General features: G+C 36.2%; 2 protein-coding genes across 2 annotated transcripts; both read right to left on the bottom strand.

The window, feature by feature from the left end:
- Positions 1 to 485: 485 nt before the first annotated feature.
- On the bottom strand, positions 486 to 4,259 carry LOC111889246 (cytochrome c1-2, heme protein, mitochondrial). Its single transcript, XM_023885386.3, has 8 exons — positions 4,110 to 4,259; positions 3,406 to 3,478; positions 1,965 to 2,185; positions 1,603 to 1,882; positions 1,282 to 1,353; positions 1,044 to 1,160; positions 894 to 959; positions 486 to 810 (listed from the first exon to the last, which is right to left on the bottom strand). The coding sequence occupies exons 2-8, from the start codon at positions 3,463 to 3,465 to the stop codon at positions 694 to 696; spliced, it is 933 nt and encodes a 310-aa protein (XP_023741154.1). The 5' UTR covers positions 3,466 to 3,478; positions 4,110 to 4,259; the 3' UTR covers positions 486 to 693.
- A 7,901-nt stretch (positions 4,260 to 12,160) lies between these two features.
- On the bottom strand, positions 12,161 to 15,905 carry LOC111889259 (cytochrome c1-2, heme protein, mitochondrial). Its single transcript, XM_023885404.3, has 8 exons — positions 15,748 to 15,905; positions 15,080 to 15,152; positions 13,639 to 13,859; positions 13,277 to 13,556; positions 12,956 to 13,027; positions 12,716 to 12,832; positions 12,566 to 12,631; positions 12,161 to 12,482 (listed from the first exon to the last, which is right to left on the bottom strand). Exons 2-8 carry the CDS (start codon positions 15,137 to 15,139, stop codon positions 12,366 to 12,368), a joined length of 933 nt encoding a protein of 310 aa, XP_023741172.1. The 5' UTR covers positions 15,140 to 15,152; positions 15,748 to 15,905; the 3' UTR covers positions 12,161 to 12,365.
- Positions 15,906 to 17,225: the final 1,320 nt, after the last annotated feature.

The raw sequence follows: 17,225 nt of genomic DNA on the forward strand, positions 1-17,225 counted from the left end.
TCCAAATAAAAAAAAAAAATAGAACGAAAGTTAGCAATGGTTGAATGCAATTATCATTGGTTGAATGTAGTCGTAAGGAGCATTTGTCCCTTACCCCCTCATCATTCATCAGTTTAGCTCACGCAAACATATACACCGTACCTTCTAGCTTATATTTGTGCAAACTTTAATTACTTTGAAAGTCATGTAAATCTCAATTATCTAAAATATTTGATGATATTACATCACCTACATCATTAACATATTAAGTATGTACATTAATTGATAGGATGCCTAACATTTCATATGTTAGAACTCATGACTTTATAGATATGTATAAGAATTGATGGGATGCCTAACAATGTTGTTTACCTTTTATAAAAACAATTCATCTCTTTGTTTTCATTTTCTATTTTTAGCCTATCAGCTTAATCTTTTTAGCCTATCATTAAATTGATGAACTTACTATGATTAAATTGGAAAAGAAGATAAAACAATTAGCAAAATACATGAACACAATTCCCTTATTACTTGCTTCAAAATTCCGAAATGGAAGACCAGTGAAAACCGAAATACATCTTGTGTACCAAATTTAGCACAAAAATTAAGCATTTAAATCTTTTACAGAAATAATTATTTATCATTTGAAAGCCTTTAAAAAAAATAAAAAAAAATAAAAAAAAGATTTGTGATCCAACCAGAGGAGAGAAGCTTCTAGTTGACGACATCAAGAACAAGCTTGCGGGACTTCAAAACAGACCACCTCAAACGCCTGTAATAAGCTGCTTGAAGCAAAGCCAAAGACAGTACAAATATCCACTTGAATCCCATCTGCATCACCAAAACCACACATTTTAATAAGATAATAATAATAAAAATAATTTGTTGGTTTTGAAGGATTTGTAGTTTTTTACCAGTTTCCTTTCTTCCATTTCTGGTTCTGCAGCCCAACTCAAAAACGAGACAACATCTTTTCCCATCTACAAAAATATAGGAAATAGTGTAAATTACAGAAATGGTCCCTGTGGTTTGGTGAAAAGAGCAGGTTCAGTCCATTTTCAAACCTGGGCCTCTGTTGCAGGAGTGCCATCTTCATATTCAACAGCACCATCATTAAGCATTTTAGGCATAGCAATAGCTCCACCAGGGAAGTAAGGATTATAATGCAAACCTTCACGAATCTGGAGGTATAAAATTGTAAAATTTTCAACAATCACAATTTAAAAAAAAAAAACAAAAAAACAAAAAAAAAGAGAGAGAGAGAGAGAGAGAGAGAGAGAGAGAGAAAGATTCACAACTCACAGTAACACCAGCTGGAGGATCACGGTAACCAGTCAGAAGCGCAAACACATAGTTCTGTCCGTTATGGCGAGCCTGAAATTTTTTAAAAAGAGTTAATTACACATATGACCCCTTTGCTTTCTGATTTTTACTGTTTCGGTCCAAAACTGTAACATTTTTCAAATTTGGTCCTTATAACAAGGTTTTCATATTGAATATTGATGCATGTATCATCAAATTTAACAGCCCGTTTGTGAGTAATATAAAATAACCCTTTTGCCCTTAAAAGCTGAAACATGAAAGAAGAACACACAAACAAAATCAGTGGAAGGAAGAGGGTACTTTGGTAATAAGGCTGAGATCTGGAGGGTAGGCTCCACCATTAGCAAACCTAGCAGCCTGTTCGTTTGCATAAGGTTGAGGGAAGCGATCACTGAGTTTGCCAGGGCGTGTGAACATTTCCCCTTCATCATTTGGACCATCTTCCACTTCAATTTCAGCAGCCATTGCTTTTGTTTCCTCCTCTGTGTATGCAACTCCCACCAAGTCACGATATGAAATCAGTGACATCGAGTGACACGATGCACATACTTGCGTGTACACCTGGTGACCACGTCGGATCCTGCTCATAGTCAAATTCAAAAAGTCAACTTCTCAAAGAAAGAAGGAATCAGTAGATGTAAGGTTAATTATAAGGAACTCACGAAGCATGGTCGTATGAACTGAGAATGCCTTGGTGAGGCCAGGGGTAGCTTGGAGATTCAAGACCATGTTCAGCTTCATCAGCAGAGGCAATAGTTGTAAAACTTAAAATCCCTGACACGCCTGCTCCAAGAAGAGCAATTGCCCTCAGTGACTTCACACCAGCAGATCCGGTGTCATTTTGATCTTTCCTCAATATGAGCGATGACAAAGCTGGTGGGGCCTGAAATTTTTTAAAAAGATAATATGACAGGAACCATTGATTACAATGTCTGTATGAAGCAAAGATAAAAATCTCCAAAACTTGGTACACTTCATCTAGATTAGCAGCTCCCATTAATCACTCAACTGTAAAGTGCTGCTGCATTTGCCCCATTTTGAGTGTTTTCTTGTAAGTTTCAATGCTTTTGGTAAGTACTAAGTAGTTGTGTTTCATATGGTAATTCAGTAATTGTACACTAAATTACTAAAGATAAACAATTTAGGGTTGAAATTGGTATTATATGTACTAATAATTACTTTTTAATATAAATTATAAATAATTACATTAATGTTAACATTTTATTGAACAATGAGTATATGTAAATAATTAAGATAGAGTGTTGGTATTGCACTGATATGGGGATTATTGCAAAAGCTGATGTGGCACAATTGAAAGAATGGTGACACAATTGAAAGAACAGTGGCATTGCACTGGTGTGGATGGTCCAATACAAGCAAAGACATATGAATCACTAATGAAATCCTTTTGTAGGTATTCAAGAGGTCAACAAGAGGCATTCATTGGACGCTCAAACATTCAACCAAGTTGAGTAACAGGCATGGTGATTTTCTAGCATGATCCCGTGATGTATCGTGTGAGGAGTCTAGCATTATTTGCATTACAATAACAAGCCTTGCATATGTTGCACTGTATTTAGTAGTTTTGCATAAGTTGCATTATGTAACTTGTACATGTCGTATTTTATTTATTTTTTACATTACCGAGAATTGTTTATTGAGACATTGGTACTCACTAAGCCTTATCCTTAGTGTTACTATGTTGACATGTATTTCGGGTGTATGTGGCAAGGGGAAAGGGGAAGGTTTAGCTATTGTTAGTAAGCATGGCACATGCCCATGCTATATGTTTTTGTATGTATGTATGTATTGGGGACATATGATAAAAATTGTATATCCCTTGGATTTGGAAGTACACTCTTCTTAATGTTTGTAAAGTTGTTACTTTTCTCAAGAAGAAATTTTTTTAGATGTACTTCATGCCTTCATCTCAGATTGGGATGTTACAATTACCAAAGTGTTTGTATGTATGTATTGGGGACGTAGAAGCATTCTAATTGCTAACATACAGTCTATCCAACCCTCAATGGAGACATTAGAATTACTACAGAAAATGTTAATAAAAGCCAAATGATAAAAATTTCAAATAGTAATAATGCTTACAGCTGAATGAGAATGGAGTCTGCCCCTCAGCAAGTGGTAAATTCCCCTACCACCAGCCATTCAAGCTAATTTCCTGTAAATCCATCCATCCCAATTTGATTGTTAACATATAAAGAATCCCTAAAAAACCATTATTGGTTTATTACCAAATTTATATACAGGGCATATAAACAGGAGAAATGTCATGTAAATATCAAGTCCATGGTAAATAACATACAGCAATAGTAATGTTCCTCTCATCCCAGAGATACCGACATTGATGTAACCTCGATCTCAAAGGCAACTAATTTTTGAAATCCAAAACTGATTAGGATTTAACCATTTTTTCCAGAAAAACTTCCATTTACTGATTTACATCAGCTTTGCTACATATTAAAATTTTGAAACAAACCACATCAATTTGGAATTTGGATGGTACTCGGTTTGACATAAGAAAATATATATATATATTGTTAAACATTTAGCGTGTAACAAGATCACTAGTTGTTACTAAATGGATTACAAATCATGCTCAGAGAATAAAACAATCTCAAAAAACCAGGTGAACACCAGATTTTAGAAAAATTGACCGAATATATAAAAGTAATTAAGAGAATCAATCAAAGAGAAAGGCAATCGAACAAATATTATCCCACATTTAGCACAGACGACCAAACCCTAGAGCATCTTTGAAGCATTCAAAATCCAACAAAGGAGACACTTACAGGACGTCGTCGGCAGAGATTGGTCTTAATCGGCGGCGTTTAGCTCGTGCAGATTGATCCAATGATGAAGGAGATTGAAATGAATCGAAGACAAGAAATTTCAGATCTTTCACTCTCGCCTGCGTGCTCGTTCTACCGTGACCAGGCTTGGTTGGGCTCGTAGTATTTCAAATATTGGACCGAAATGAAATTTAGAATCGATATTGGGCCTTGTCTTGATCTTTAGTTCCTTACTCTATTTTCTTTGGTTATACTAAACAGGGTTAAGTAGAAATTAGACCGTACGGGCAATGGCTTCAGGCGTTATGGGTGATGTGGAAGGCGCATTTTAACCAAGGTACATCGCCCCGGCTGTGCCGTTAAGAGCATACGGTGTGGATCGTGTTGCTTCTTGTTGTGGCTGAGTTGGCAGCCCATAACGCCATTATAACATCAAAAACACCGCCCCCTATTCTTGTTGCATCTTGTTGTGGTGTTTCTTGGCCTCCATGACAAGAAGAAACGTTATCACCTATTGGCTGCCAAATTATCTCTCTCTATTTCTCTCATCTTAACATAGTGTTATAACATCATGAACACCACCCTCTCATTTTGTTGCTTCTTGTTATAACACCACTTCAAGTTGCTCATACCATATGCTCTAAGGGGCGTTATGTGGTCTCAGGTTGCAATGATAACGAGAGGCAACACCTCTTTTTTCGAATGTAACATTTATATATAACTGTTTGAAACGGTCAAAAAACAATAAAAAAAAATTACATGTTTATTTTTTCTATATAAATACACATATATATCTAATTTTTTCACTCTTTCTCTCATTTTATTCAACTAAATATATACATAAAAATTACCCATTTTTTTCATTCAACCAAATATGGAGCAAAACCTGAACACCTCGCATCCAAACACATACACATCCCTTTGATGGGGTTCGCACAATACAGGAGCTATCTAAACCTACTCAACACAAATTCATCACAAATACCATTTCAATGAAACTTTCTAATACCAACCCAATGCAATTTCCTATATCCCCTTACATACAACAAAACTCAAATCTTCAACAAAACATTTCCAGTACTTTCACTCCCATGCCACAAACAACCACCGTCCAAACAACCAACGCGGGAAATTGTTCCCGAAACACAAGCGGGAGGCAGTCGGAAAGGGCAAGAGAAAGGGAAAAGGAAAGGGAAGGTAGTCACATAAGGTGAAGAAGAACCTCCACTACGGTGGACATCGGAGGAGGAGTATGTGTTGGCGGTGGTGTGATGTGGGACTTCAAAGAATCCAAACGTAGGAAATGATATACGAATATTTGGGTTTTGGGAAGTCGTGCTCGGAAAATTCCATGTGATTTTGAAGAAACAGTCACATCGCAATATCGATATGCTTAGTAGCAAGTGGACTCTGATCAGTCGCCGATGCACCAAGTTTTCTAGGATTTTCATGAGGCTAGAATTGCAAAAACAAAATGGTGCGAATGATTTTGATGTGTACAAAGTTGCAATGGAATAATATCAAGTCGAAATGGGGCACGCTTTCGAGTTTGAAAAAAATATGGGAGATTGTCTGAAAAGACCCAAAATGGATTATGGCACAAACATCATCGGAGGCACGATCAAAGAGGTCTCACAATTCTAATATGTTTGATGCTTCTGACGTATGAACCAACATCGACCTCAACGCCGACATGGATGACATCCCCGACGACATCGAAGAGATCCCCCCCAACGACCGATCGGGCACGAAAAAGCGGAGCACACTCAACGTCACATGGACAAAGCCGAGAGAAGGGCACAAGAGTTGGCGGAAACGAAAGCAAAGTTCGACCAACATAATCTAATCGCACAACAAATGCTAGTGTACAACGTGAGTACCTGGAGTTTATTCGTAAGCAAGCGGAGTAAAATCAAACAGTGAATGATTTAGCAATTCTACAAACTAGTGATGAAAATATGAGACCATGACAAGTGCAAGTGCTCCGAGAGATGAAGGATATGATCGAAAAGAAATATTTGGATGACTAGTGTATCGTTTTTGTGTTTTTAGGACTATGTTTTTTTACGTTCAATGTTTTTCTTTGTGTGTAATGTTATTTTTAGTTTTTAAATGTTATGGTTAATTTATGATTTAATTAAATTGTGTTTTTCATTTTTTTTAAATAATCTAATGTGAATAGAAAAATTAAATGAAAAAATAAAAATTAAATAAATTGAGAAAAATGATGACATGGAAAATTAAAGGTGTTATTGTATGTTGCTCATGTAACATTCCAAAAATCACAATAAATTTAAAATTTTCAAAACCAACCATAAATCATTATTGTTTACAAAAAGAGTCATTGTTTCAAAGCATTATTTCAAATTAGAGTTTTCCTAAGACCCAGTGACATAAAACAGGAAGTTGTGTACGATCACGCATTTGTCTTCCCACGATCCTCTGAAGCACCTGAAACGATAAACTAAAAACTATAAGTCAAAGTTTAGTGAGTTCCCTCAAACTACCAGCACACCTCATAACAAACAAGCATACAATATGGGGAGTCAGCCTGATTGGACTACCTCGTAGGACCTACAACCTATATGGACCGCTCTACGAGCCTTCGGTATGATTGGACTGCCTCGTAGGGCCTACAGCCTATCCGGTCGTCCCTAGGTGCCTTGGCTTACAACACAAAGTAGGACCGCCTCAACCCAACACAACATGTCGACATATGCAACAAATAAACATAAAGACAGAGCCAACAAATACAGATAATCATACAGATATACTAAATAGCTACAAACTATCATAACACTATTCTGACCAGCATAAATAACCTAGTGGGCCGGCATTGGTGCCTTCGACCCACGGGTACAGTGAGGAAAACTCACATCTCAGTCGAAATGCAAACCGAATAAAACTATGCTCTGAAAATCGGCTCAATGATCACCTAACCAAAACCAAGAACCTAATCTTACTTACAGTTCAAATAACCAATATACCCCTGGGTCAAACTTGGTCAACACTCTAGTCAAAGGTCAAAGGTCAAAGTTGGCGAATCAACTGTAACACCCCGCTTGAAATTAAAATAAAATAAGTAAATAAATAATAAATTCTAAAGCCCCGAGAAGTAAATTATATTTTATTTTATATTACTGTAGCTAAAATCAATAATAATTTAGCAAGGTGTTGGCTTCGGGGAGTTAAACATCATAATTTTGGAATTGTGGATTTAAAAGTGTAAATCCGGACTGGTTTTGTAAAGATTTTCAGAGGTCAGGGAGTGTTTGGTAAATATTGGACCTAAATTTGAAGAGATTTTGGAGGCTAAGGGGCTTAATGGTAATATATGGACTTCACTTGAAAATAATTTGTAGATGAGGGGCGGTTTGGTAAAATATTGGGCTTGTTATGAAAGGATTTTTAGAGCCGGGCTAAAAGGGTAAATTACGGGCTTAAGTTGAAAGAAAAATGAGAAGGAGGGACCATTTGCGTCATTATAGAAGGAAGTTTCCTATAACCGGGTATATAACCCGTCACCCCGTAACCCTAACCCTAAAGCTTCACTCATCCGCCACCTTATACCCCCCCCCCCTAACTCCCTCCAGCCGCCGCTATCGGTTCCGACCACCTAGCACCATCGAACGCAATCGGCAGTTCTTGTCACCGACAACAACGAAGACCGATGGGAAACCAGAATGAAGCTACATCGGTTGTAGATCGGAGAAGTTGTGACGTTGTGGTTGCCGCCATCTCAAGCCACTGCCATCGCTGTTGGAGCCGAAAACCACCGAGAAGCCGCTGTCGCTATCCAACACCGACGAAGATGAAGAGTCGCTATTTCCATCGTGATTCAGTCGTGGAGATCGGAAGACCGACAACTTCAGGGGCTGTTATAGTTCGTGGTTGGGTCGTCACACCGCCATTCCGTATCACTGTCGTCATCGTACGCCACCAGGTGGGTGGCTACGTTCATTTTACGAACAGAAGACGTGTATGTGTGTTCTGATGTTAGTGTGTGTCGTGTGTGTGGTTACTTGGCCGGATTCCATGAGAAAATCCACCACCACCACCGTGAGTTGGTGGTTGTCACCTCCAACCACCGTCTGCCACCACAAGAGTGGTTGGGTGTGTGTGTGTGTTCATTTGGATATTGCTTTGTATGTACATTGTATAGCCGGATTATTCAAGGAAAACAACACCTCACCGTCGTGAGGTGGTGGTTGCCACCTCATGTAACACTCCAAAAATCACAATAAATTTAAAATTTTCAAAACCAACCATGAATCAATATTGGTTACAAAAAGAGTCATTATTTCAAAAGCATTATTTCAAATCAGAGTTTTCTTAAGACCCGGTGACATAAAACAGGAAGTTGTATACCATCACGCATTTGTCTTCCCACAATCTTCTGAAGCACCTGAAACGATAAACTAAAAACTGTAAGCCAAAGTTTAGTGAGTTTCCTCAAAGTACCAGCACACCTCATAAAAAACAAGCATACAATATGGGCAGTTAGCCTTATTGGACTACCTCGTAGGACCTATAACCTATATGGACCGCTCTACGAGCCTTCGGCATGACTGGACCCCCTCGCAGAGCCTACAACCTATCCGGTCGTCCCTGGGTGTCTTGGCCTACAACACAAAACAGGACCACCTCAACCCAACCCAACATGTCGACATATGCAACAAATAAACATAAAGACAGAGCCAACAAATACAGATAATCATACAGATCTACTAAACAGCTACAAACTATCATAACACTATCCTGACCAGCATAAATAACCTAGTGGGCCGGAATTGGTGCCCTCGACCCACGGGTACAGTGAGGAAAACTCACATCTCAGTCGAAATGCAAACTGAATAAAACTATGCTCTGAAAATCGGCTTCATGATCACCTAACCAAAACCAAGAACCTAATCTTAATTATAGTTTAAATAACCAATATACCCCTAGGTCAAACTTGGTCAACATTTTAGTCAAAGGTCAAAGTTAGCGACCTAACCCTGCTGAGTCAACTCAGGCCTCGTATGCGGGGCGTACTTCGGATGTACGCGGGGCATACTGGAGCCTTGATCGAGATCGGGTTGTTGACCTCGTACACGTGGTGTACGCATGACATACTCACCGAGGTCTCATTTTCCATATTTAAGAGCTTAATGCGTTAAGCTCTCACGTCCAAATTTCAGATCCAAAGCCAAAATACCACTAAGAGTCATTAAGTTTCCAACTTTATGACTTTGCATTCCCATTAAGTGCTTAATACACAAATCCCAACTTCTTAACACCTAAAGACCTTCTAGAGCTTGCATGGGGAAAAATTAAGAATCAAGACTATATTTTTATGACTCAAAACCCCTCATAGGGTATGAAAGGATGACTCATTCAACTAAGAGCATGTCATGCTCAAGAATCATCATAGTTGGGACCAAAAAATCCCTAAATGAAGAAATGGCTAGATCTATCAGATAAGATGATCAAGCTAGGACCTTTTTACATCCTAGAGGTTGGTAGCAAGGAGAAAATCTCAAATATAAGTTGCTTCCAAGCTCCAAAGTCTTTCCACCACCTTCTTCTTCTTCAAGAATACCACCAAAACACAAAAATAAGCTCAATATGCACTCTCCTCACTTAGGGTTAGCTAGAAGGTCGTTTTCTCAGGTGGAGGCTGATGAGGGAATAAGAAATGAGGAGTGAATAATGATTATATATGGATCAATCCATAAAAATTAGGATCATATATGGATCAAACTAATAATTTAAATAAATAAACAACTAAAATAATTGGATTCAATTTAGAAATTTAGAAATTATAAGGAAAGGTACATTAATGAATTGGATATACATTTATTATGCTTAGTACATGTAAGTAATATATGAAATTTAATAAAATAGAAAAAAACCACAAAATGACACATAGATATAATTTAATTTAACTTTACCACAAAATAATATGTTGCGTAATACACAAGAGGATGTCAAGTGGCAAAATTATTTTCATTTATTAGACAAGATATCATATCATTTATTAACCAAACATTAGAAAAATAATCATTTTACTCTTTTAATGTTTTTATGCTATTAAAATTTGAAATCTTTGAACAAATATCAATTGAGTTAGTCAACTGAAAATTCATGGGAAATTCATGAGAAAGAAAGGGTTTTCTTTGCCGATATATGCCGTGAAGGCACACAAAATGTCAAAAACTATCTAATGATAAATTCTTTCTTTTTGTGTATTTGGTATTATAGTTTTCAAAAAGGGATTGAAACAAACCAACCTATATGAACATAAGTGTACCAATTTTCAAATATCAAAATATTATGTTGCTTACTCGGTATAACACTTTCACAATATGATGTTATTACAAAATTGATATTTTTACACAATTTTTTTTATAGTAAAAAATGTAATTCTCAAGAAACAAATAAGAACTTCTATGGTGGATCAAAGGGTTTGTATAATTGTATCTATCCTAATAATGTGGTTTTTCTATCCAACTTCTTCAGTTTTCTGATTGAGTTCAAAAATTTCTCATACAATTAAGAGTATTAGTCTTTGAATAGACTAAATTACTCACTCACTATCAATATAGGCAATAATGTACGATATCTAATACCCATAATTGCAACCAACTTATATCATTTTACCCAAAGTATCAATGTATTACGAATTCTTTACCAGTTATGGCAATATACTTAATTTTATAACCATAATAGCAACGTACTTGTACATTTTTATATGAACAATGTACTTTTTTTTGTTACAGTATGATGTTATTAGAAGTGAAAAAATGTGAGTGCATCACTAATACGAGTAATGAATTGTAAATACATTGCTATTTTGTATAAAGAAATGTAAGTATTTGCTGTTATGAGTGAAACCACAAAGTCATTTTATAGCATTTTGATTAAATCTTGCTATTTTAAGGGAATATGCAAATATGTTGTTGTATGGGTAAAAACTAATTACATTGCCTAATCCTAGTTTGTTGGTGATATTCTCCAGCTTCATGGTAGTCGTCTCCCTTTCTTTTCATACAGAATATGATCTCTGTTTATAGAATAGTTCCAGACTTATTAAGTATTATACCCCCACTGTTAGAACTCCACCATTCATTCATCAGGCAATCCTTTCGGCTTCTGAACTCCACTTGTATCAGCATTACGTTAGCTTGTTCCAAGAGCCAGTATGAGCACTCATTCAATATTCTTTTGTGTTTATCTATAAAGCAAATTTATCAGAATAGCAACGTACTTTATCTTATTTGCCAATATAGTATGAATTTACTCGTTTCGGCTTAACTTTTAACAAATTATATATATATATATATATATATATATATATATATATATATATATATATATATATATAGGGATGAAAATTTGGCCCGAAAATCCGAACCGAACCAAACCGAATTAGACCCGAATAAGCAATTCGATTCGGTTTCGGGTATCTATATAAGGCTTATTCGGTTTTCGGGTTATTCGGTCCGGATTACCCGAATAAGGGCTTATTTGGTCCAAAAGAAGAAAAGTCATATTTTTTTTCCACTTGCACGATTGCTTATTCGGTCTTGTGTTCTATTGATCGTTACCCAAAATACCCAAGTAATGTTTAATGTTTAACTTATATACTTATAGATAGATTTTTGGGTATTTTAGATATTAGTGTTTAATATGTTGCTTAATAATTATATCTTAAGAATGTGGTGGTTGGATTTTAAATTTCATATATCAAGAATAGTTAATCCGTGTTATTTGTGTTTATCATAAGCTAAAAAAGTCATACAAAATACACTATTTATAATCACATTGTAAATGTTATTTGGGTTATTCGGCTCCTTAATCATCTTGTACATGTTTTTTGGGTTATTCGGGCCGGAACCGAACCGAATCGAATAATACCCGAACCGAACCAAACCCGTATTGCTTATTTGGTTCGGTTTTCGGTTTATTCGGGTTCGGGTCGGTTCCGACCCGAATAACATCCCTATATATATATATATATATATATATATATATATATATGAAAAGAAAACTAAAAACAATTCACAAAATACATCAACACAGTTCCCTTATTACTGGCTTCAAAATTCCAAAATGGAAAACCAGTAAAAACCGAAATACACATCTTCTGTACCAAATTTAGCACAAAAATATGGATTTAAATCTTTTACGGAAATAATTATTTATCATTTCAGATCTGTTTTTTTTTTATTTTAAACATCTGTGGTCCAACCAGAGAGCAGATCAGATTGGCTTCTAGTTGACGACATCAAGAACAAGCTTGCGGGACTTCAAAACAGACCACCTCAAACGCCTGTAATAAGCTGCTTGAAGCAAAGCCAAAGACAGTACAAATATCCACTTGAATCCCATCTGCATCACCAAAACCACACATTTTAATAAGATAATAATAATAAAAATAATTTGTTGGTTTTGAAGGATTTGTAGTTTTTTACCAGTTTCCTTTCTTCCATTTCTGGTTCTGCAGCCCAACTCAAAAACGAGACAACATCTTTTCCCATCTACAAAAATATAGGAAATAGTGTAAATTACAGAAATGGTCCCTGTGGTTTGGTGAAAAGAGCAGGTTCAGTCCATTTTCAAACCTGGGCCTCTGTTGCAGGAGTGCCATCTTCATATTCAACAGCACCATCATTAAGCATTTTAGGCATAGCAATAGCTCCACCAGGGAAGTAAGGATTATAATGCAAACCTTCACGAATCTGGAGGTATAAAATTGTAAAATTTTCAACAATCACAATTTAAAAAAAAAAAACAAAAAAACAAAAAAAAAGAGAGAGAGAGAGAGAGAGAGAGAGAGAGAGAGAGAAAGATTCACAACTCACAGTAACACCAGCTGGAGGATCACGGTAACCAGTCAGAAGCGCAAACACATAGTTCTGTCCGTTATGGCGAGCCTGAAATTTTTTAAAAAGAGTTAATTACACATATGACCCCTTTGCTTTCTGATTTTTACTGTTTCGGTCCAAAACTGTAACATTTTTCAAATTTGGTCCTTATAACAAGGTTTTCATATTGAATATTGATGCATGTATCATCAAATTTAACAGCCCGTTTGTGAGTAATATAAAATAACCCTTTTGCCCTTAAAAGCTGAAACATGAAAGAAGAACACACAAACAAAATCAGTGGAAGGAAGAGGGTACTTTGGTAATAAGGCTGAGATCTGGAGGGTAGGCTCCACCATTAGCAAACCTAGCAGCCTGTTCGTTTGCATAAGGTTGAGGGAAGCGATCACTGAGTTTGCCAGGGCGTGTGAACATTTCCCCTTCATCATTTGGACCATCTTCCACTTCAATTTCAGCAGCCATTGCTTTTGTTTCCTCCTCTGTGTATGCAACTCCCACCAAGTCACGATATGAAATCAGTGACATCGAGTGACACGATGCACATACTTGCGTGTACACCTGGTGACCACGTCGGATCCTGCTCATAGTCAAATTCAAAAAGTCAACTTCTCAAAGAAAGAAGGAATCAGTAGATGTAAGGTTAATTATAAGGAACTCACGAAGCATGGTCGTATGAACTGAGAATGCCTTGGTGAGGCCAGGGGTAGCTTGGAGATTCAAGACCATGTTCAGCTTCATCAGCAGAGGCAATAGTTGTAAAACTTAAAATCCCTGACACGCCTGCTCCAAGAAGAGCAATTGCCCTCAGTGACTTCACACCAGCAGATCCGGTGTCATTTTGATCTTTCCTCAATATGAGCGATGACAAAGCTGGTGGGGCCTGAAATTTTTTAAAAAGATAATATGACAGGAACCATTGATTACAATGTCTGTATGAAGCAAAGATAAAAATCTCCAAAACTTGGTACACTTCATCTAGATTAGCAGCTCCCATTAATCACTCAACTGTAAAGTGCTGCTGCATTTGCCCCATTTTGAGTGTTTTCTTGTAAGTTTCAATGCTTTTGGTAAGTACTAAGTAGTTGTGTTTCATATGGTAATTCAGTAATTGTACACTAAATTACTAAAGATAAACAATTTAGGGTTGAAATTGGTATTATATGTACTAATAATTACTTTTTAATATAAATTATAAATAATTACATTAATGTTAACATTTTATTGAACAATGAGTATATGTAAATAATTAAGATAGAGTGTTGGTATTGCACTGATATGGGGATTATTGCAAAAGCTGATGTGGCACAATTGAAAGAATGGTGACACAATTGAAAGAACAGTGGCATTGCACTGGTGTGGATGGTCCAATACAAGCAAAGACATATGAATCACTAATGAAATCCTTTTGTAGGTATTCAAGAGGTCAACAAGAGGCATTCATTGGACGCTCAAACATTCAACCAAGTTGAGTAACAGGCATGGTGATTTTCTAGCATGATCCCGTGATGTATCGTGTGAGGAGTCTAGCATTATTTGCATTACAATAACAAGCCTTGCATATGTTGCACTGTATTTAGTAGTTTTGCATAAGTTGCATTATGTAACTTGTACATGTCGTATTTTATTTATTTTTTACATTACCGAGAATTGTTTATTGAGACATTGGTACTCACTAAGCCTTATCCTTAGTGTTACTATGTTGACATGTATTTCGGGTGTATGTGGCAAGGGGAAAGGGGAAGGTTTAGCTATTGTTAGTAAGCATGGCACATGCCCATGCTATATGTTTTTGTATGTATGTATGTATTGGGGACATATGATAAAAATTGTATATCCCTTGGATTTGGAAGTACACTCTTCTTAATGTTTGTAAAGTTGTTACTTTTCTCAAGAAGAAATTTTTTTAGATGTACTTCATGCCTTCATCTCAGATTGGGATGTTACAATTACCAAAGTGTTTGTATGTATGTATTGGGGACGTAGAAGCATTCTAATTGCTAACATACAGTCTATCCAACCCTCAATGGAGACATTAGAATTACTACAGAAAATGTTAATAAAAGCCAAATGATAAAAATTTCAAATAGTAATAATGCTTACAGCTGAATGAGAATGGAGTCTGCCCCTCAGCAAGTGGTAAATTCCCCTACCACCAGCCATTCAAGCTAATTTCCTGTAAATCCATCCATCCCAATTTGATTGTTAACTCATAAAGAATCCCTAAAAGAACCATTATTGGTTTATTACCAAATTTATATCCAGGGCATATAAACAGGAGAAATGTCATGTAAATATCAAGTCCATGGTAAATAACATACAGCAATAGTAATGTTCCTCTCATCCCAAAGATAACGACATTGACCTAACTACTTTTTGAAATCCAAAATTTATTAGGATTTAACCCTTTTTTCCTGAAATTTTTCCATATGCATCACCTTTGCTACGTATTAAATTATTTGAAACGAACCACATATCAATTTGGAATTTGGATGGTACTCGGTTTGACGTAAGAAATTCTATGAATTGTTAAACTTCTAGCACGTAACAAGAACGCAACGCTGGTTGTTACCAAATGGATTACAAACCATACTCAGAGAATAAAACAGTCTCAAAAGGCCTGGTGACATCAGATTTTAGAAAACTTGACGGAAAATATAAAAGTAATTAAGAGAAACGCAATCGAACAAATATTATCCCACATTTCGTACAGACGACCAAACCCTAGAGTATCATTGTAGCGTTCAAAATCCAACAAGGGAGACGCTTACAGAACGTCGTCGGCAGTGATTGGTCTTAATCGGCGGCGTTCAGCTCGTGCAGATTGATCCAATCATGAAGGAAAATGAAATGAGTCGAAGACAAGAAATTTCAGATCTTTAACTCTCGCCTCGCGTGTTCGTTGTTCTACTGTGACCACTGATCAGGCTTGGTCTCGCACTCGGGCTAGTAGTATTTCAAATATTAAGAAAATCAAAGAACAAAAATCATATGACAAAATTCAATCACAATTACTTATTTAATTACGGATGTCATTTATTTTGTTTGGTTTGTTCATGCTAAAAAGCTATCTATTATTGAAAAACTAACCGATAAATAAAAACATTTTTTTTTAATTTAATTGTGAAGAAGAAGTTGGTGAATTTATATTTGGAAATTAAATATGGTCAAAGATAAGCAATCCGGTCACACCCTCTTTCACCAATGAAAACATTTCCTGTATTTCTTTCTTTTCTCACCAAACTCAAGACGAGGATACCTTAGCGAGCCCCCTAACGAGCGCTAGGGGGCGGTGTTTCGATGACATTAGCGACTTTATTTGACGACTCCCTTCTGTTTTGACCTTGTTTTGACCTTATAGAAACACATTTTTTAGATGTCTTTTATATGTCGCTTATATCTTTAAAACTAACTAACAACCGAAAGATACAAGTGACATAAAAAAGACATAAAAAATGCATTTCTATAAGGTCAAAATGAAGGGGAGTCGTCAAACAAAGTCGTTAATGCCATCGAAACACCGCCCCCTAGCGCTCATTAGGGGGCTCGCTAAGGTATCATCGTCTTGAGTTTGGTAAAAACATAGAGAAATGCAGGAAATGATGTCATTAGTGAAAGAGGGTTTGACCAGATTGCTTATCTTTGACCATATTTAATTTTCAAATATAAATTCACCAACTTCTTCTTCACAATTAAATTAAATAAAATGTTTTTAATTAATAAAATTCAAAATATTCAATTATAATTCAAATACTATAAAGTCAAATCGTACTCCCTACATTTCACACACACAAGATATCATTATCTATCTTACATACTCTCTCAATTCACTAAAGAAAAATGTATTCATCTCAACCAAAAAAACCCAAAGAAACAACAAAAAGAAATCTTCAAACCTCTCATCACTAAACCTTCCACCTCCAAACACTCAATCACCAAACCTTTCTTCCCTAAACGTTCCATAACCACCATGTTATCGACATTCATATGATAAACTCATTCACTCACCCGCTAGCTTATACTTTCCCTCTATGGCTCCATAAATATTTTCATTTAATCTGTACTCCTCTCAACCTATGCATTTTTACCACAACCAATACCCCGTCCAAATTTGGATCTTGATCCATTTGATACGGTTAAAGAAACTCAATTCTTTTCGCAACCTCAACCCCAAAGTAATTTTCAATGCCAACCATGTCGCCTACTCGATGAGTCAACCGATTCTTTCGATGAAGGACCCGTTGAAGAG

Source organism: Lactuca sativa, chromosome 2 (genome assembly GCF_002870075.4).
Source record: "Lactuca sativa cultivar Salinas chromosome 2, Lsat_Salinas_v11, whole genome shotgun sequence".
NCBI classification, from domain to species: domain Eukaryota; kingdom Viridiplantae; phylum Streptophyta; class Magnoliopsida; order Asterales; family Asteraceae; genus Lactuca; species Lactuca sativa.